The sequence below is a fragment of the Saccoglossus kowalevskii genome, chromosome 1 (assembly GCF_978046115.1).
Source record: "Saccoglossus kowalevskii chromosome 1, keSacKowa6.1, whole genome shotgun sequence".
NCBI lineage: Eukaryota > Metazoa > Hemichordata > Enteropneusta > Harrimaniidae > Saccoglossus > Saccoglossus kowalevskii.
Window position 1 is genome coordinate 35787704 of NC_140641.1, and position 21899 is coordinate 35809602.

Here is a 21899-nt window from a genome sequence, read left to right on the forward strand (position 1 = left end):
CTCACTAGGGTTGCGTAGAAATATACAATTATATTGGTATATTTAGTATTGGCATAATTAATACCTTTGTAGGAGTGTTAGAAAAGTTTTAGACACACCCACCTAATTTGATCACCAGTCTGCATATAATAGTTTAGCCAACCATCAATTTATGGGGAATTCATTATAAGCGCTGCATGGCTGTTGTTAAGGCATTATATAGACATACCCCTTTGAGGTACACTTTCGACCGGTATTTTCGTTTCCCTGGTTTTCCAGTACAGGCTCGAAGACGATATTGTATAAACTATAATATTTGATCCCTATAAAGGTAAGTAGGCGTAGTGGGCGTTTTTACAGTGTCTTGCCAAATAAGGTTTTATCAAATTATATCAATAACAACGCGATTTTCGCAGATAGCAGCATTTTAACTGACAGATAGGAGTTCATAATAAATATGATTAATATCATGGGTGTATAACTTCGTTCAGTAATCATTGGCTATGGATAATGTGATTATTATTATGTATTTTGTCAAAATCGCCTTATAAATTTAAGCATCACTTTCTATCAATAAATGTATTTATTATTAGCCGAATGAAAACGAAGGCGTTCTTTGCGCTGCACTCACCTTTGTCCTGTGCCATTGTTTTGTATGCTCCCGATGTTCGACAGTAACGCGTAGAATATGTGTGTGCGGTTTATATATATGCCTTCCACAAAGGGTTTATGCAATGCAGTCGTTCTTAACGTGAAATCGTCCTTTATCATGTTGAGTTGGAAGATGCCGGGGGTGATCATGAAAGAACGGGGGAACAAGTGATTCTCGTCCGCGCGTAACTTCCATGCAGCCGACCGGCTTCGCCTTTTCAATAAAAACTTATAATTTGTAATAATTTTTTTAACATTTCAACATATTCTTTGTAATATTTACTCATGTTATTAATATGAGACATGTTTAAATAGATTACCCTCTACACTTTAGATATGTGTCAGTTTTGAAAGCAAGCTGATCCAGTTAAAGGGCGGTAGACGTCGCACCACGCATGCGCGAGATATATGGGTTTCATATACTGTAAAGGGGGTAATTATTCACTGGGTTTTAATTTAGCTTATTTCGCTGACTGGAAAAATGCGCTAAATTAGAACACAGTGAATATGTACAATTTAGCATAGAACACATTATCTAAATGACGAAACCGTGAATTTAAAACCCACTGAATATGCCTGAAATGGTAAATCAGTGAAATTTAAACCCAGTGAAAATTAGTCATTTTACAGTAAACAAAGATGACGACTTTGGCTGTTGGGCACATCAACTGAGACATTGCCAAGCTTTAATTAGGTATTTTTTAGGTGATTGGAAGGTGTCAAAGGAGTCACTGGTGGTATAGTGCAAGTCGCGCCAAGGTCAAACCTCATACATTGTGTACTTGTGATTTCCATTAGAATAGCGCACTGGATTATGGGAAAATCAATGTTTATCAACACAAATGTCGCAGCGTGGTGACTATCGGCCTTTAAGCCAGCTAAATACGGGTATACTAGAAACAAGCGTAATGCAATATGTCATATTGACTGATTATTGACACTGAGGTTATTGTATGTTTTGATATACTAAATAAATTAACATAAAATAAATTGAATGCTGTTGCAAACACAAAAAACAAAATACCATAGTGTACAATGCATAGAACATAAATTCTGGTATTTTGTTTATGTACATACTTGACGTTATATGCCTTTTGTGGACTAAAACTAAAGCACTCATTTGCATGTCATCAAGAATGCTGCTCTAATGGCTTCTCCATCCTCCACAACCCTTGTAGTATGATGTTTCAATCTCAGTCTTAGTTTCAATGTACTGGGACATGATGATCAGGATTACTGACACTCAGAACTTTTATCATGCTTTTGAAATCTCGGTAGTGAGTGAATTTATCAATGAGTTCTGTCAAGGCGATAATATCCAGGCCCCTGATCCTTGAAATGAAATCGCATATCTATTAATCGTTACTACATGTTATAATAAGTTCTGAAGATATTTTGGAAAGACTTTCCAATGTATCCCTTACCCTAACTTTAACCCTAACCCTCCAACCCCCTAATTCAGTTGTATATAACTATTTGTTTTCAAGAGGGGCATATACAACTGCAGTTATGGCTTGATCGAGTAAGAAAAAGGAGCATTCATAATTTGTGTCTTTGGAGTGTGTTAAATTATGCAAATTTTGAATACATCATTACAGTGTCTGGTAAGAAACTACCGGTAGTTCTGAAAGCGGAAGCAACATTTTAGCCGACCTTTTCTCTCCAGTGTCAAGGGTCAAACAGGGTACATGTACAATAAAATGAGTACAATATTGAAAATTATTGTAGCGTTCAACGCCAGGTAAACAGAGCTAGACATATAATAATGAGTTTTATTATCTGCCACATGACCAATCAAAATAACGATCTTGCTCACAAGGTATGATAACATGAGGTTATTACGAGGATACCTCAAAGTATGCATGAAGACAGTACAGCAGGAGTAGTGCATACTTTGAGGTATCTTCGTAATAACCTTATTATTATACATCTTTTCCTTCCAAGGATACACCATGGGAATGCCGAAATCCAAAATATTTAGAGCAGAATCAGCAAACGTCTTTGTGTGGAGTCCGGTCAAACTCTGGTGGCAGCCATGTTTGTTTTCATTATTGGAGGACGCTTATGCACGTCCATATCATTCCATAATTGGAATACCCTGTAAAATACAGCAAAATTACGGCACGCTGTAACGCTGTGTTACGATGACAGATGTATAATAATAATATTTATTTTTATGAAATAAATGTTATTGAAAAAATATTGAATTAGTTTCAAAATGGTTAATCTTCATTATCACTGAAAGTTATGAATGCATGTGTCAAAATTAATAAGTAACATTTAAACTGTTCAAATAAGTCAAGCAATGATAAGTTCACTGCTATTATGTAGAAGAATGCTATTATGGAGAAGAAAGCCAGCTGGGTGAGATAATGTCTACTTTAAAATCCTTATGCCAGAAAGTTGATAAGATTGATGATTTGCAAAAAGCTGTAGAGTTTATGGGGAAATTTTTTGAAGAATACAAGGAAGAAATGACCAAACTTCAGGTGTCAAACAAATTATTAACCGAGCAACTCGAATTAGCTCAGAGCACCGTAATCGTCACACAAAAAGAGCTTCGCGACCTACAACAATACTCCAGACGTAACAATCTGGAGATTCATGGAATTCCTGAACAGCAACAAGAAAATACTGATGTCATTGTCGCGTCAGTTGCTAAAACTACTGGAGTGGATATATCTGAACACGACATAGATATTAGTCACCGCTTGCCATCAAGACGTCAACAGGAAAATCATCACAACCCTCCTCCTATAATCGTCAAGTTTGTACGTAGATCTGTCAGAAACAAGATATACAATGCAAGGAAACACATGCAAAATAAATCTACCAAAGACCTGAAAATTGACAATAAGACGAACACCCGAATCTTTATAAATGAAAACCTGACTCCCGAAAGTAAGCAGTTATTCCATAAGGCAAATGAAAAGAGAAGGTTGTGCAAATGGAAATTTATTTGGACAGTTAACGGGACAGTCCTTGTCCGGAAGTCGGAAGGAGAGCGGCCGATTCGAATATCGTCAGTCAATGACATTGACTACATTACAACATAATTTGGATAGTACTGCAACAATCTCATGAATTCCATCAATAACACTACATCGCCAATACAATTCAATTGTGAATCATATTCTGTGGAACAATTTACCTCCGATTATAACACTGATCTTAAGAAATACTTCTCCACTTTTCATGCAAATATCAGATCCATCGGTAAGAATTTTGAAGATCTTGTTTCACTGTTAAGTATTATACCACATCACTTTTCCATTATCGCTTTGACTGAAACTTGGTTACATAATGACTCTGATTGCTCCCTTTTCAATTTGCCTTGCTAAAATTTTATCACCTCAAACCGCTCACATTCTCAAGGTGGCGGGGCTATGCTTTATTTACATAAATCATTACCATTTTCACACCTAAGTACAATTGAACTAGTTCACTCTGAATCAATATTTGTTGACACCCTCATGCAAAATAAGAGAGTCGTCGTCGGCGTAGTTTATAGGAAACCAAATACCCCAATTACCGAATTTCTTGATAGCCTAGAACTATGTCTTGACTACATTTCCTCAAAAAATAGAGACTGTATCATATTAGGAGACATGAATATTGATACCAGCGTGAACAGTTCAACAAGTGGCAGATATATTGAACTTTTGAACAGTTATAATTATGCACAAATAATTAATACTCCAACTCGAGCCACAGCTGACTCCCAAACTGTTATAGACCATATTCTCACTAATATCTCCAGTTATTTCTTGGAGTACCTTAGAAACCGACATAAGTGACCATTTACCAATTTTTTCTATTGCAAAAAATCTTGATTATGTTCTTAAAAATAATAAAAAAATATATAAATGCAATTTCTCCCATTATAATTCTACAAACTTTCATTCTGATCTGAGTAATATTTCTTGGCAGACAGTATATAATAAATCGGACACTAATGTCGCTTTCAATACTTTTTATGATATTTTTTATGGAGTTTGTGCTACTCACGCTCCTATTATTGAATGCAATGCTAGGGACGCCCCAATACGTAAACCCTGGGTATCCAGGGGTCTAGTTAATTCAGCCAGGACTAAAAACAAATTATTTTCTAGTATGAAAAACAACCCCACAAATACTGATATCGAAGCTAAATACAAGCAATATCGAAACATTCTTACAAAACTGTTAAAATTGGCAAAAAAACGTTATTTTAAATATGAATTTATTTCCGCAAATGGGAATACGAGTAAGATTTGGATAACAATTAACAGCATTTTAAATAAATGCAATAATATGACCACCCCTCAAAGTCTTAAATCACGTGATGCTCCCGATAAAGTTTTGACAGGAAGTTACGATATTGCAAATGAATTCAATAATTTCTTTACAAATATTGGCCCTGAGCTAGCTAGAAAAATTCACCCATCTGTAAATTTTAATCACTATCTCACAGGGAATTTTCCGTCGTCTTTTTTCCTCCAAGCAGTCACAGAACGGGATATTATGAAATTTATTTACCGATTAGACCCCAACAAAGCAATGGGACATGATCATGTGCATCCTAAACTTGTAATTGATGCTGTAAAGTATATTTCTAAACCTCTGGCGCACATTCTGAACTGTTCTATAGCTCAAGGTGTTTTTCCTGACTCTCTCAAACTCGCCACAATCACACCAGTATATAAAAAGGGATCTGCCCTGGATGTCGGCAATTATAGGCCCATATCTATTCTACCCGTATTCAGTAAAATATTTGAATCAGCTGTAAATCATCAGCTACTTGGTTTCCTAAATAAGTTCAACATACTCTTGTCCTCACAATATGGTTTTCGGGAAAAATACAGTACCGCCCTTGCCCTAGTTGACCTTGTTTCTGATATCACTGCCAACATGGACAACGGTTTTGTTACATTTGGGGTTTTCATTGACTTAAAAAAAGCATTCGATACTATTGACCACAATAATCTCCTTAAAAACTGGCTTAATATGGGATAAGGGGTCTCCCGCTTTCATGGTTCCGAAGCTACCTAACTAATAGACACCAAACAGTAAACATTGACGTAACTGCATCCACACTCAGACAGATTCAATACGGGGTGCCCCAGGGATCAATATTAGGGCCTTTACTTTTTCTTCTCTACATAAATGACATTAACCACTCTACTGATGCTTTTAATTTCCGCCTCTTTGCGGATGACACTAATTTATTTAAATTCCTGCAAACTAACTCTATTGATCTTTCTAATATTAATAATGATTTTGAAAATGTTGTACAGTGGTGCAATGCTAATAAATTAACAATTAATGTAGAAAAAACAAACTATATGATCCTGAAAACCCCGCAAAGAAAAGTAAAAGTGGAGGGACAGCTCGCAATCAATGATACATTGATAGAGGGCGTGTCTAAAGCCACTTATCTGGGAGTAACCATTGACCCATGCCTAAATTGGAATTCTCATATTGAAAAAATTGTGAAAACCATTAGTCCCAAAGTGGGCATTATATCTCGCATTCGTCACTATGTTCCCAGATCAATTCTCATCCTACTATACAACACACTTATTCTCCTACACTTAATGTACTATATTGAAATCTGGGGAAACACATACCCAACACTTCTTGAACCAGTTCTGCTTTTACAAAAAAAAGTTGTGCGCCTTATCACCTTCTCGCACTTTAAAGCACATTCTGCTCCTCTTTTTATCCAATTACGCATACTTGATATTCACAAACTTTGTAAATTACAAACCTGCCTATTTATCTTCGATCTTAAACACAACAGATATGCACATAGCCTCAATAAGTATGTTAATGATTACCCACATTGCTATCCCACAAGTTCAGTGTCTAGCGGTAACTTGTCAATTCCTGTTGCTCAACTTACAGTTTCACAACATAATTTTAAATTTGCTGCAGTAAAACACTGGAATTCACTTCCAGACTCCCTCAAAAACATAACCAACAGAAACAAATTTAAATATGAAATGAAACATTATTTGCTTTGTTAAATTCCTCGATTACCTCCCATTTCCCTTAAATTTTTTTTTTCTTTTCTTCTGCATAAAAGTTTGTTGTACCAGCAGTTCGATTATATTATTATTACACATAATTTTTTAGTCATATTTATATCTAAATCATATAGATTACCTTTTAATTTTCGTTATGTAAATAGTAATTTTCCTTTCCTTTACCAGTAAATTGTAAATATCTACTTGACAGTCTGGGCCATGGACTGGACTAGTCCATAAGGACTATTTCCATGGTCCACGCCGGAATTACTACTATTGTATTTTGTTTATGAGTTCTGTTATAATGGTCATTCTGGTGAAATAAAATAAATAAATAAATAAAAAATAAATAAATAAATGTAGGTTAGATGTCTGTGAAATTCATTATATTATTGCAATTATAGCCATTTAAGGTGGCTGTAGTCAAACATATTAATTGAGATTTGCATGACATTCATGTCTGAGTCCATCTGTTTTCTTTGCTTTGGTGCCTCCAGCTGAGTATACTAAGTGAAGTGAACCGATCAGAAGGTAGCATTATGTGCGATAAATACAAAATGTAAGATATATGATTTAAATCTGATTTAAATCTATTTCTTGGATTTAACGCTTTCTGCATCATGATCAAGGTTTTTAGATGGAGTTAACTGGTTGTTTGAGTTAAAGGAAACATCAATCCAAACAACACAAAGACCCCGAAGAAAAAACTCCACAAATGTAGGAGAATGCAATTAACAGTTTTTTATATAAATTTTCATTCTCTAGATATTCACCTTTATATCAGTATTATGTAGTCAGCCATCTTGATTCTCAAGCAAAGGATTATGGGTAAAGTATGACATCATAGAATCTTGTCAGAAATTGAGAATATTATATCATCTATAACATGAGAAATACTGATGTGAATTAGTTCAAATTTTCGTTGTGCATATTACTCATGTATATAATTATAGTAATGGAAATTAGAATATTACAAATACACATAAAGTCAATATTTTAGTCATGAAATATAGAATGACACTTTTTTGTCCCCTTTTTGTGGTCAACATGTAATATATCACCTATATAACCTACTCACATTGGTAAATTGTATACAATATAAGGAAATTTGAGCATTTGGTAGAAAAACATAAAAATAAATATTTTCAGTTCTGTTTTCATGACAACTATTTTATAAACATGGATGGCACCAGTACATGATGACATGATATCATACTTTACCCATAATCCTTTGCTTGAAAATCAAGATGGCTGACTACATAATACTGAGGAAAAGTTGAATATCTGGAGAATGAAAAGTGATATAAAAAAACTGTAAATTGCATTCTGCTACATTTGTGGAGCTTTTTCTTTAAGGGTTATTATGTTGTTTGGATTGATGTTTCCTTTAATGTTCAGTAAAAAAAATTGAATTTAAAGACAGTGGTTGTGTCGCAGCATCATGTTTGATATGAGACCCATAGAAACATATACAATGTGTGTAAAATACAAATTTGAACATGCACCCGTTCCTGCCATTCCAAAAAAAAATCTGATCGGATTATATTAAATCATTGTCTACCTTGAAATGACATAATTGTCTCTAACAGTTTGGAATAACACTTTGATTAAATTTAGATTCCACGGTGCACAACCAATATGATACATTCAGTGGAGTGTGATTTACATACTGAAATCCTGCACGGTGCACGACCAATCTGTTACATTCAGTGGAGTGTGATTTACATACTGAAATCCTGTTATTATGTTTCCTTACATACACCCAGTTTAAGATCTGCATGGCTTATGTTTGGCTAGGCCTGCTTGATGGCTAGATTGTGCATTAAATTACCATGATGCCATTATTATAGAAGATGACAGATGATTAACTTAAAAGGTTATTGTAAAATTAACAATGATAGTTTCATTATTATATTTTCAGTGTCTTTAAACATGTCGTCTCTGATAGAACACATAAAAGAGTTTGTCGCCTGGGCTGAAAGTAAACAAGGTAATTGATATGTTTCATGTATCATTTTTATCACCTGATTTTCTCACCCAAATTTTTCTGCATTTTTTCTGGAAATTAACCCCAATTTTAGAGCCAACAGACACAATTTGAGTCAATTTTAATTTTTCTCCTAAAATATTTATAGCTATTTTTGTCCCAATCTTCTGAAAGAGAGTGCAGACTATAAATGGGACTACTTTGTGAATTTGTGATGAAAAAAGTAACCTGGTGGTGAAAGGGTTAAAGCTAGACAAGTATGAAGTTTTATGAGTTGCACATCAGCTTCTACTTTTTTCTTGTGGTTGCAATAACATCTTATTAATCATAATAAAATGTCTACTAACTTCAATTTAATGTGACCAACATGTATAATTTTCAAATCATGGCTAAAATTTTGCTAAAATGAAACATTTGTATTTATGCTGTAGAAGATTTGGTATTAGATGGTGGAGTACTTTTCCCTTCAATTTGCTGGCCAATATTTTCCCCTCCAAATTTTACTTAGCCATATTATTTATTAATTGAGAAACATGGGAATATTTTACTCCTAGGTGCAAAGCGCACAATAGGAGTCCTTACATTTAGTGTGTCTGTATGTGTGTGCGTGTCTGTCTGTTCCACGGATATCTCAAAAACCATGTGTTTGTTTTTGATGAAACTTGATGCATAGTTGCTCTGGGCTAATTTACATGATAATTAGCTATTTTTTAGCTGTTCCATGACTGTTCCACTGATATCTATCATAGGATTTTAATGAAACTTGGTGATTAGTTTTGGATAAAAATCCATGCATATTAATTCCCTAATTTACATAATGATTAGTCAATTTCTGGCTAATCATCACATTACAAAGTACCAATCATCACATTACAATGAAACTTGGTTCATAGATGTCATAGAAAAATGCACAGATCTGAGAAGTTTTGCGTTAATATATATACACTGAAAACCGAATGTTAGTAGTATTATTCTCCAAGATGTGATTCTAAATTAGAAGTGCAGTAGTCCATATGTCATGACTGAATAATAAAGTAATGTTGGTAGAATCTCGAATTAGTATTAAACCATAGGTCCAAAAAAGACAAATCTAAGATGGATGGCATTTTGGAGAACTAAAAGCACAATTTTGTAATCAGTCAGCATTCTAGTAGCCAATAAATCCTGAAAATTGGTCAAATACTACTTGGTAAAATTAAATGGAGTGATTTTATTCTAGATTCTAAAAGGGGCAAGGCTGTTATGTCATCTGTTCTGCTCTAAATGTGAACATCTTCAAAACCAAACTCAAATCTTACCTGTTTCAGTAAGCCTATCTGTGAAACTAAGCGTCAGTGAGCATCATTGCGATGGATACTAGGTGCTATATAAACTTGTATTTATTATTATTATTAATATTATTATTATTTGTAATACAGATCCTCGTGTGAAAGATTGGCCGATGATGTCATCACCTGTACTGCCTTACACCCTCTCAGCGTTGTATTTATTAATAGTATGGAAGGGCCCACATATGATGAAAAACAAGAAAGCGTATGACTTGAAGTATTTTATGTTTGCATATAACATCTGTCTTGTAGCATTGTCATCATTTATGTTTCATGAGGTGAGTTAATGTCTTATTGAGTAGGATTTACCAAATACACAACAACCGTTTTCTGGTCATATATTACGTACTGTGGAATACTGTATTTTCGCTGGAATTAATTTTCGCTGAAAAGGGTTTTTGGGCGTTTTAAATAGAATTTATTTTCACTGATTTTTGATGAGTTTAAAAGTATATTCGCTGGATTTTATTTTCACAGAATCATTCCTTAGGTGAAAATAGCGAAAATGAATTCTAAGCGAAAATAAAATATTCTACAGTATATTAATATATATTTGTATTTCAAATGTTGACCTAAATAAATTCTGGTTTTTAAGTTATTAAATATGTTTATAATAATAATATCTTTGTTGCATCCTTAGAAATAATATTTTCTATCAATTAATAGCATTATGTGTATAAAATGAATGTAATAGTAAAAGAAAAGTCAGTATTACAAATCAAGAGAATGCTCATTTTTGACTCCCGTGTGCGAAGCACAAAAGGGAGTCTTTGCAGTTACCCTGTCTGTATGTATGTATGTATGTATGTCTGTATGTGACCTTTTACACAATAACATCTGGAGGTCTGTTGAATCCATGCATGCGAATGTAGGTATTTATTCTAAACGCTTGCTTTCCATCGCTCTTGACGTTATATATAGTGCAATACCGATAGCTTTTAAAGACAAAATAAATTGCGGGTATATTCAAAATGCAGAATTAGTCACGCCCAAGTATTCTCTTGAGCTCTTGCATCGAGACGATGAGAATGATATTCTACTTAACTGTCCTTTGTACAAACTAGAGAAAGGCAGAATTTATAAGTTCTTGGTCCTGTCTAAAAAACTCGACAAGGACCCTTCTCTGCCTGGAACACTTTGGTGTGATTTACTGTCTCTCCATGGAGAAAGACCTAATTTCAGAGATTGCTATATTTCCCCTCTAAGAAAAAAAGACGGGGACCTGCAGTGGAGGCTCCTCTACGGTGCGTACCCTACTGGTGGTTTTTTGTCAAAATCGGGCTTGCGGGACAATGACCTCTGCCCTTTCTGTAATGAGAAAGACGATCTTGTCCATATATTTTTAGAGTGTAAAAGGCTGGATCAACTCTTACATATGGTAAAAAATATGTTGTCAAATTTATTTGATTATGAACAAATCTCCTTAGCCCATTTTGTACTTGGTCCGCCAAGGCGAAAAGCTATAACAAAAGAACATGGTCTATTATGTTTTATCTTGGCAACACTCAAAGCAGCCATTCATGTTACCCGTGTCAAAAAAATGAAAGACCTACCTGAAACTGATGTCGTACAGTGCTTCAAGCATAGACTGAAAGGAAGAATAAGAGCTGAATATAAGTACCATCTCCTATGTCACTCGCTCAAAGTATTCATCGCCCAGTGGTGCATCAACGATGTCCTAGCTACCATTGATCAAGACGAACTTATAATATCGCCAATTTTAACTTAAATGGACAATAATTTTCAGCTGGTTTTTTAGAATTTTTTAATATATGTAATAAACAATGAGATTGTTTTCATAATAAAATCAGACATTTGATTTGTTCTCAAAATCGTTTTTCTGTATATATTCGATTATAATTCTACTCACCGTTTGTATATTTTGCTATATTTACTCAAATGACTAATGTTTACCTGTACTGTTAATTTATACCTCGCTTTTTATATCGATATTTTGTACACGTTATATTCGATTATGTTTTATACTTACTGATATATGATTTAGTTTGTATTTAAACTAGACAATGTTATCTGATTTTTTTAACCAAGAATAAAATATTCAAATGTATGTATGTATGTATGTATAATATTAGTCTAGTCCGGGATATTATTTCATATTCCAACATTAATAATGTACCACTTGCTATAGTCGCTTTGGACCAGCAGAAAGCATTCGACCGGGTGCATCACGATTTTTTTATTTAAAACACTGCAGGTTTTCGGTTTTGGGGAAGCCTTTATTAAACATATTAAATTGATTTATTCTGGAGCACAAAGTCTTATTAGAGTTAACTCAACACTCACAAATCCTGTCCTACGTGGGATACGACAGGGCGACTCACTCAGTGGTCAGTTGTATTCTATTGTTTTTGAGACACTCTTGAACAAAATACGTAAAGAGAGTGGTATGCAGGGTTTTAAGAACCACAACTCAAATAATAACCCGGTACATATATGCTGACGATGCCAGCTTTTTTATCACACACAACGACGATTTTCTGAAATTAAGCCCTAGAATTAATCTTAATAAGTCGAATGGTCTCTGGGCAGGAAGTTGGAAAACACGGACTGATAAACCATTATCCATTACGTGGAACAATGAGGGGCTAAAGGTGCTTGGCACGTTTCTTGGGAATAGCGATGCATACATGGCACGCAATTGGGATGGCATTACAGATAAAGTGAAATCTAAACTTGAATGGTGGGGAAGGTTTTCACCTAAGATGTCCTACCAAGGTAGAACTCTCATTATTAATCAAATCATTGTATCTAAAAGTTTATATCGCTTCATACCACTCTCGCCACCAAAACAAATAGTTGATGAAATACAAAATCTTTTTCTAAACTTTCTATGGAGCGGACGGCATTGGATCAAGAAAAATATAGTGTACTTACCTGTGTCTGAGGGAGGTCAAGGTCTCATCGATCTTCACACTCGCATAAATTGTTTTAGACTGCAATATATACAGAGATATATGTATTCTGGGCTCCATCATCCTTGCTTTCTTCTCACAGATTACTTTCTGCAACAAAGTAATAATATGAAATATGACAAACAAGTATTTATTACTTCTTGCCCGAGAATAAGTAATAATTCAAGTGTATATTACCGTGAATTGATGGACGTTTGGCATTCACTTCCCACTAAACGAAGAGGATCGCCGACCACATATAACGATGTTATCAATGAACCGCTATTTCATAATCCCTTACTGTTACACTATTTACAAAACATACCATTGGACATGCTTCACATTCGTGAAGCTGGTATAACAAAAATAGGTCATTTATTAAAGAACAACACTTGGATGGACATAGATATACTTTACAGCATTATTAATATACACTCTAAACGTGTGCTTGAAATTACTCTTAATGTCATCATGAGGGCAATACCACTAATCTGGAAACGGGTAATTACTAATGGTCCCAGTGAAGAACCACGTGACGTCAACTACCCTATTGATATTGTCTATAGGAATGACGACCATGATATTTTATTGAATTACCCCCTCTATAAAATAGAGCGTGGTACGTTATACACGTTTTTAACCCAACTCAATCACCTTAAATTGGTGAACGAGCAAAATCAAACTGTCTGGCATGACTTATTATCATTTTCTTCAGACATTAAACCTAATTTTGACAATAGCTACTTATCGCCAATATTGAAAAAGGATGGCGATCTACAGTGGCGTTTTCTACATGCTGCTTATCCCACTGGTGGATTTTTGCTGAAGTCCCGTATCAGAGACTCAGACACGTGCCCTTTCTGCGATGAACTCGATAACCTCGTCCACGTATTTCTCGAATGTAGTAGACTAGGACCAGTACATCGAGCTCTCAACTGGGTAATCCAACTACTAATGGATACAGAAAATGACCTCCCACTGGAATGGTTCATCTTTGGTCCGCCAAAACCAAGATACGACAAGTACTGCCATAGATTGATCTGCTTCCTGGTCACAACTGCAAAGATGTCGATCCACGTTACAAGATATAATAAACTGAAAGGACTTGATCCAACGGATGCGCTAATGTGTTTTAAAACACGTATCAGAAATCGCGTGAAGAGTGAGTTCGAATACCATCTACTCAGTCACTCAATCCAGTCATTCATCAATGCTTTCTGCATTAATGACGCTGTCGCCACAGTGACGGATGATCAGCTACAGATATCAGATGCAATCACGTAGGAAACCACCTATACCGACGGATAAAAGGACATTAACGCGTATTAATAATAAACAAACTTTATTTTACCAAATAATTAATGGGCCACACTATGTATGTGTGTGCCACCTCGTGAATTTGCTTCGTTATAATTGCATTGTTATTAATTTGATTGTTACTATAATGTATCGTATATTTTATATTTAATGTTTATACTTTTATCATTATATTGATTAATATTTTTCATATCGTTGTTTATGGTAACCCTTTTTAATAATAGATGACCTGTATATTTTTATATTGAGGAATAAAAATCAGAAATGTATGTATGTATGTATGTATGTATGTATGTAGTATGTATGTATGTATGTCACTTTTTTTGTTCCACTGTTATCTCAAGAACCACTAATCAAATTTTGGTGAAACTTGGTTCATAGACACTCTGGGATAATGCGCAGAGCTGATTAGGTTTTGGTAAAAAATTATGAATATTAATTACCTAATTTGCATGATAATTAGCTGATTTTTAGCTGTTTCAAAACTGTTCCACTGATATCTGAAGAACCATTAATTGGATTTTGATGAAATTTGGCACATGGATGCTCTGAACTAGTGCGCAGATTTGATTAGTTTTGGGTAAAAATCTATGAATATTAATTACCTAATTTGCATGATAATTAACTGATTTTAAGCTGTTCTATGACTGTTCCACTGATTTTTAAAGAACCACTCATTGGATTTCAATGAAACTTGGCACATGGATGCTCTGAACTAATGCGCAGATTTGATTAGTTTTGGGTAAAAATCTGTTAATATTATTAATTACCTAATTTACATAATGATTAATCAATTTTCGGCTTTTCCACTGATATCTCAAGTACTAATCATAACATTTCAATAAAACTTGGTACATAGGTGTCATATGACACTGCACAGACCTGATAGTTTTTAGAGTAATATCAGTACATATTAATTACCTAATTTGCATAATTAATTAATTTTCAACTTTTGATATTTCGAGTAGTAATGATTACGTTTCAATGAAACTTGGTACATACATGTAGTTACTTGAGGACTGTGCAGAGACCTAATTAGTTTTTGGGTAAAATATTTGTGCATATTAATCACCTTATTAGCATAATTAGTTAATTTTCAGCTTTTCACCTGATATCTCAAGTAATAATCATCACATTTCAATGAGACCTGATTAATTTTGGGATAAATAATTGTGCATATTAATCACCTAATTTGCATAATTAGTTAATTTTTTGCTGTTCTATGGTTGTTGCACTGATGTCTAAAAACCACTCATTGGATTTCAATGAAACTTTTAAAGAGTACCCATCACATTTCAATGAACCTAAGACTATGCACCATATTAGTTTTTGGTAAATATTTATGCTTCTTAATCACCTAATTAACATAATTAATTAATACTGATATCTCAAGTATTGATCATCGCATTTGAATAAAACTTGGTACATAAATGCTCTAGGACAATAGACAGCCTGATTAATTTGGGGTTAAAATCTGTTCATATTAATTCTCTAATTAGCATAATAATTAATATTTTTTTGGTTCTAATCACATTTCAATGAAACTTGGTACATTGTGCAGACCTTTAGTTTTACACTTAAATCTGTTCATATTACCGGTAGTTACCTTATTTGCATAATTAGTTTTCAGCTATTCCATCAATATCTCAAGGATAAGTAATTTTGAATTAATTTTTAATGTGTCTCCAAAACTCTCAGCACACAGGAGTTCTTTCTAAGCTTTCTTTGATTATAATTACCATAAAGATTTGTGAATAAAATCACCTCATAGCTTAATTGTATGTTTGTTTCTACTTTTCATTAAATAAATGAATTTCTGTGGATTATAGTGATGGTTTCTTTTGGGAATATAATATTGGAAAGAGCTTCTTTTCCATGGGATCATTACCAAAATGTTATCATGTATATTTTAGTATTGACTTTCAAACGGAGGATGTATTTGGTGACAAATGAATGGAGATTATTGCTAGAATCATTTGTCCCAAATACCAAGTATGTAGTTTCATGTAAAACAAAATATGAACTTATAAAATGTGTGATTCTTTTTTTTTTTTACATTAGTTTATTATAACTGCCTGGCCAAGACCTGGATTTAGCTGGGCATGCGCTGATATGGACTATAGTGATGATCCAATGGCAGTTAGGGTAAGTTTAACTCATAAATCTCAGAAATGGGTATTCTAATGTTACCGGTACATAATAATATAAAATAAAACAGTTTAAAATACAAGCATGCTTTTCCATGCAAAAATTCCATTTGGGGATGCCCATGTGATTTTGAAGGAAATTCTAATTTCAGCGTGGCTCAAACCTATACCCTAGCTTTAGCATATGTCACAATCCTTCATTTGTATTATCATTGCTGGGATTCAATGACAAATACACTTTCGAAATATTTATGGTAATTGTTGAATTCAACATCTGATTCAAATACCAAAATATTAAATGCAAAAATGATTATAATAATGTAATAATAACATTACCAATAGTCATTTGTGTTTTTTTTTTTTTGAACAGCTTGCAGGAGCATGTTGGTGGTTTTTCTTCTCAAAGTTTATTGAATTCATTGACACGGTAAGCAATAAACAATTATTGAAAACTAATAAATTAAATTTAATTTTTGCTTTCCTAACAAATCTCTTTATTGTGTGATACATGTAATGTATTTTTTAAGAACATTTTAAAGTCATACAAGTAGTAGTGGCAAACTGTTCAACGTGGGTGGAATAAATTCCAAAGGGCCAATAATACTTAGCCAATCACTAATAATCTGTTGGTATATTTGGTCTGTATAGTTTTTGAAGTTGATCATCTAAAAATTGCATTTTTGTGATTTTTTTTAGTGTGTTATGAGTAACTTATTTTTTTCTACATTCTAATTGGTTGATTATTGGCAAACTTGTATATATATGGATAATATATTTGATAGATAACCTTCCCTGCCATATGCAGTTATCTTCCATACCCTTTGTAACCCATCTTCCTATCTTATACTGTCATCTGTCCCACCTACGTAATGATATCTTCTATTCTATGCTATGATCTGCTCTTCTATACAGGGCAAGCCATTAAAATAAATTGTTAAAATGGTGTTTTGCTTATAATCAGTTTACCTTGATACTTTAATGAATATCATCAAGTCAAACTAAATAAAATATTGTAAAATATAAATGTTTCTAACTATTCTTCATTCAAATAGGTCTTCTCCACATAGAAACCTAATCTATGTTGAATTCAGAAATAAATGTTGGACAAATAAGACTTTACTGTTTTTTTACATAAAAGGATTTGGTTGATTTAAATTTAATGTGTATTGATAATGAAAGTACTGTAAAATACTTTATTTTAGCTGGAATTAATTTTCGCTGAAAATTATACACCCTTTTTATAAAGAGGACGCTTGTGCGAACTATGACCTCAAAGTCATCAAGGCGAAACAAAAACAAGGCCAATAGCCGGAAATGTTTTGTATGGAATTTATTTTTACTGATTTCAGACGAGTTGAATGTAAAATATAGGGTAAAAGGTATATTGGCTGTATTTTATTTTCACTGAATCATTCCTTTAGCAAAAATAGAGAAAATTAATTCGAAGCAAAAAAAAAATTTTTTTTTCAACGGTATTAGAGTTTGTGGGGTGAGCAAGTTGACTCGCACAACATCTATAGTATAGTACATGCATAGTATATGTGTTGATTATTCTCTCTTTTCTCAGTTTATTTTCATATTGAGGAAAAAAAGTAACCAGATCTCGTTTCTCCATGTGTATCACCATTCAACTATGCCCATACTTTGGTGGATTGGTGTCAAGTTTGTACCAGGTGGACAGTGTAGGTGTTTTCATTTTAACATATTGCAGTATTTGCTCAATTATTTTGCATTTGCTTACCTAAATGACAGCAGTTTGTCTAATGATTAAATTTACATTGAATACATTTTTTTGTGTGCATTTCTATTTGAAATGTGTTCTAAAATGGGTAAATATTGTGTTCTTACTGGGAAAAAATTTGGTTGTAATAAAAGTATTAAATATGTTTTTAAATATTAAACATGTTTTGAAATACCAATCTGGGATTCTAATTTTGTATGGTTTGATGTTTGGCCATGAATTGTTATCTTTGGCAATGGAATACAATAAATATTTAGCATAACTAGAACACCTAATTGTATATTTTATTGCAATATCACAAATACAAATACAGATTTTTTTATTTTTATTTGTCCATCACTCTAGCAATACATATGCACACATTTTGTCAACAATAAATAAATAAATGTTTATTTATTTCATTTTGCAGCGTTTTTTACAGCAATGTTCAACAGTTTAATTCATGCTATCATGTACAGCTATTACTTGTTGTCGGCTCTAGGACCTGGAATGAAACCATACTTGTGGTGGAAAAAATATCTTACTTCACTACAACTGGTGAGTACATAGTATAAATACATACATGCCCATTAGAAAATAATTTACAACATCATTAAAGCTATGTTCTTTAGTGGCTTGTTATGTTGTCTTTGCTGTCACATGACTTTCCTTTCAATGCAAGATCTCCCGGACTGAACATCTGCTGATTTTAAATTTCTTTTTTTTTGTTGAAATGCAGAACTTTGAAAGGGAAGTATGGCATTAATTGAGCTACACTCACTTCAGCGAAATTGACAATCATCAAATGTGTATAGCACATTATTAAGCATGGAAATACCCCAAAAATTAGTGTCGTGATTGTTGAATCTATAATCAGTTGTTGAATCTGTGTTTTATAATCAACATTTGTCCAGGTCAGCAGGGCATTTGTATTTACAAGTGAAAATTCAATGTATGTGTTAATCATATTAAATATTTTGTATCCTCACAGGCACAGTTTATACTGGGAATGTTCCAGACATTAACAGGTCTATTTGTTGGATGTAACTACCCAAAGGGATATCTCTATGCATTGGTTATCTATTTGTTTTCTCATCTAGTCCTCTTCAGTAACTTTTTCAAGAAAACTTACCTCAAGCCGCGTAAGACTAAGCACAAGCAATTGCATAGCAACGGTCAGAGCAGTGACAACCAAAATGGATATTACAACCTCAAAAAGACATCAAAACTAATTGGAAAAGAACTGTGAACAATTATCAGTGTTTTTTCATATTTCTAATAATCACAATATTGTGTATTGTAAGAGTTATTGACCCCCAAACTTTTCTTCACATTAATGGGCGATCACATGACTTAAAAGATTATTTATTCCTAATTCTTAGAATTTTTATTCACAATCACTTACACATTGATGTTTTAGATAAATTAGAACTTCTACCGTTTTCATTACTCTAACATTTCAGTTACCAATAGTGTGGTAAACTGTAACATATATGTCTGTAAAATCTATTGCCACGTTCACACGACAGCATGTTATCGGAGCCCTACGGCTCGAGCCAGCAAAAATGGCTGTGTATATGCGTTCGGCTAGGGCCAAGTTTGGCTCCAATAAGCCCTTGGGGTAGAACTCCGATAGGGTTGAGCCCTGACATGGCCTGACTGTGTATACGTAGGGCCCAACCATCGGAAACTCAAATCACACCCTCAATCGTCTTCTTCAACTTGAAGTAACCTCTCATTTCAATTATGGTGGAGACAAGATCATTCGTAACTTCACGCAATTTCCGATTTGACAAAGAGGTACGTGCCATATCTCTTGGCAGAGATACTATTACCTAAATCATAACACCAGTTCATTGTCTTTTCTACCTTTTTTTTCCCAGCTAAAGAAACAACACAAACATGACACCAACATCGTTTTCAGCCATGTTTTTTTTTCATACTAATTATTTGAGGGCACTGTTTCGTTCTGACCGAACTGAATCGAACTATGGCAGATCTCGGCTTTCTTTCGAATCCCGACCATATTGGATTGCATTGGAGATAATCTCCTGTTAATTGGTGGGAAGGGCAGTATAGTTCGGCTCTGGTAGAATGCTGTTGTGTGAACATAGTAAATAAATAGCTTGTATTTTAGTCTTGTTCATCAGTTTTAAGCATAATTCTCTTTCCCTTACTTAGGATCTTTACACATTTTCCAAGGTCTAAACAAGATAATTTAATACACTTTTACATATGCTTATAATTATGGAACTCATAATGCCCAGAATATTATGTAATGTCACATGTCACATCATATCTCATATTTTGTGTCATGTCATGTCATGCCATGTGTCTAACTCCATATGTCACACTGATCTGAGCCACAATCAACAAATTGTGTCTATAGTTTTCTCCATTGTTTTGATCCACAATAAATAAATATTTAAATATAAAGAAATTTGGTAATATACAAACACTGGTTAAACTACTTCTGAAACTACAGTTAAGTATTGCATACGTATAGCTGTCCGTACATGGAAAGTAACACAATGTGGCTGTTTTATATTTAATTAACATATTAAAGGCGAGGCTGACTTTCAATTTTTGCTGTTTTTCTTTCCCTGATTGATTGATATTTATTTTTTGATGACCATAAAACTGCATAATTTTGCACTTTATAGAATCAAAACTGTGGTTTACTTTGAATAGCAGTGGTCATCAAGTCACGTATGGACGAGATATGGGTCTCATATGAGCAAAGATGGCGACTTTGACTGTTGGGCTTATCCACTAGTACAAACTGAGACGTTACCAAGCTTTAATTAGGTATTTTCTTTTTGGTTGAAAAGTATCAAAAGAGTACTGGTATATTCACGAATGGTAATTAATGCGTTTCATATGCCCAGGTCAAAATCATACTCTTGAATTACCACACAAAGAGCACATTGGATTGTGGGAAAATCAACACAAATGTCGCACATATGCACTGTAATGACCACCGATTTTTAACTGTATAGGTCTATAGGCCGTTGCACTTGTTTATGTAATGTGTGCCTGTATTGGTTTAAGATTGCCACAGCAGATCATAAAGCAAGTGCTGACAGTCAGGGATATTTATTACTAAACATTGACATGCTAGTTGGCAGAAATGTAAACATACAAGATCACAGTGACTGATACTGTTCATGGCTTAACACGTTTTAACATTGACAAATGTATTTCACTTCAATTACAGAGGTATAAAAATTAATACCAAGTCTCTCAATAACTTGTTACTGATTATCCTATAGACCCACTTCATTCATACCTGTAATAAAAAACATAGTTGACCAAGTGAAAGAATTTAAGTGTTCTACATGTAGAGGGCGCTGTCAGCCGAATGTATAATCATATGTTAAATACGTCTGCTTTTTTTACTTGTGCATACTGTTGATTTTTTTATATATTTCATGTGTATGTATTGAAAATGAAAGTTTCTTTTAAATTATCAGATCTTTTTTTTTTGTAATTGCTAATAGTTATAAGATTGTCACAGTTTAGAAAAAAAAAACTTTTTTTTTTAATTTTGCTTTAATTTTGAGGCCGAGTGTTAACAGTATGCCAGTTATATGCAGAGGGCTGGCACCAAAATTCATGAACTTGTACTATTTAACAAGGTCTGTTGGGATTGTGCAAATATTATCCAAAATATGAATTCAGCACATAGAGATAATTACCGTAAAATATAATAAACAATTTATCACATAACTAAAATATTTGCATAATTACATCGCTGTTTACGTGATAGATAAATCTTGTGGTCATTACAGAATATAAAACACAAGTGGTTTATGTGTGTGTCCATAAAGGAAACATAATTTGTACCATA

General features: G+C 33.5%; 1 protein-coding gene across 1 annotated transcript; it reads left to right on the top strand.

The window, feature by feature from the left end:
- The first annotated feature begins 174 nt into the window (after window positions 1–174).
- Window positions 175–19481, top strand: LOC100373013 (very long chain fatty acid elongase 4-like). Its single transcript, XM_085501099.1, has 8 exons — window positions 175–310; window positions 8560–8628; window positions 10044–10231; window positions 16244–16327; window positions 16700–16756; window positions 17897–18011; window positions 18480–18607; window positions 19041–19481. The coding sequence occupies exons 2-8, from the start codon at window positions 8571–8573 to the stop codon at window positions 19296–19298; spliced, it is 888 nt and encodes a 295-aa protein (XP_085357225.1). The 5' UTR covers window positions 175–310; window positions 8560–8570; the 3' UTR covers window positions 19299–19481.
- The last annotated feature ends 2418 nt before the right edge of the window (window positions 19482–21899 follow it).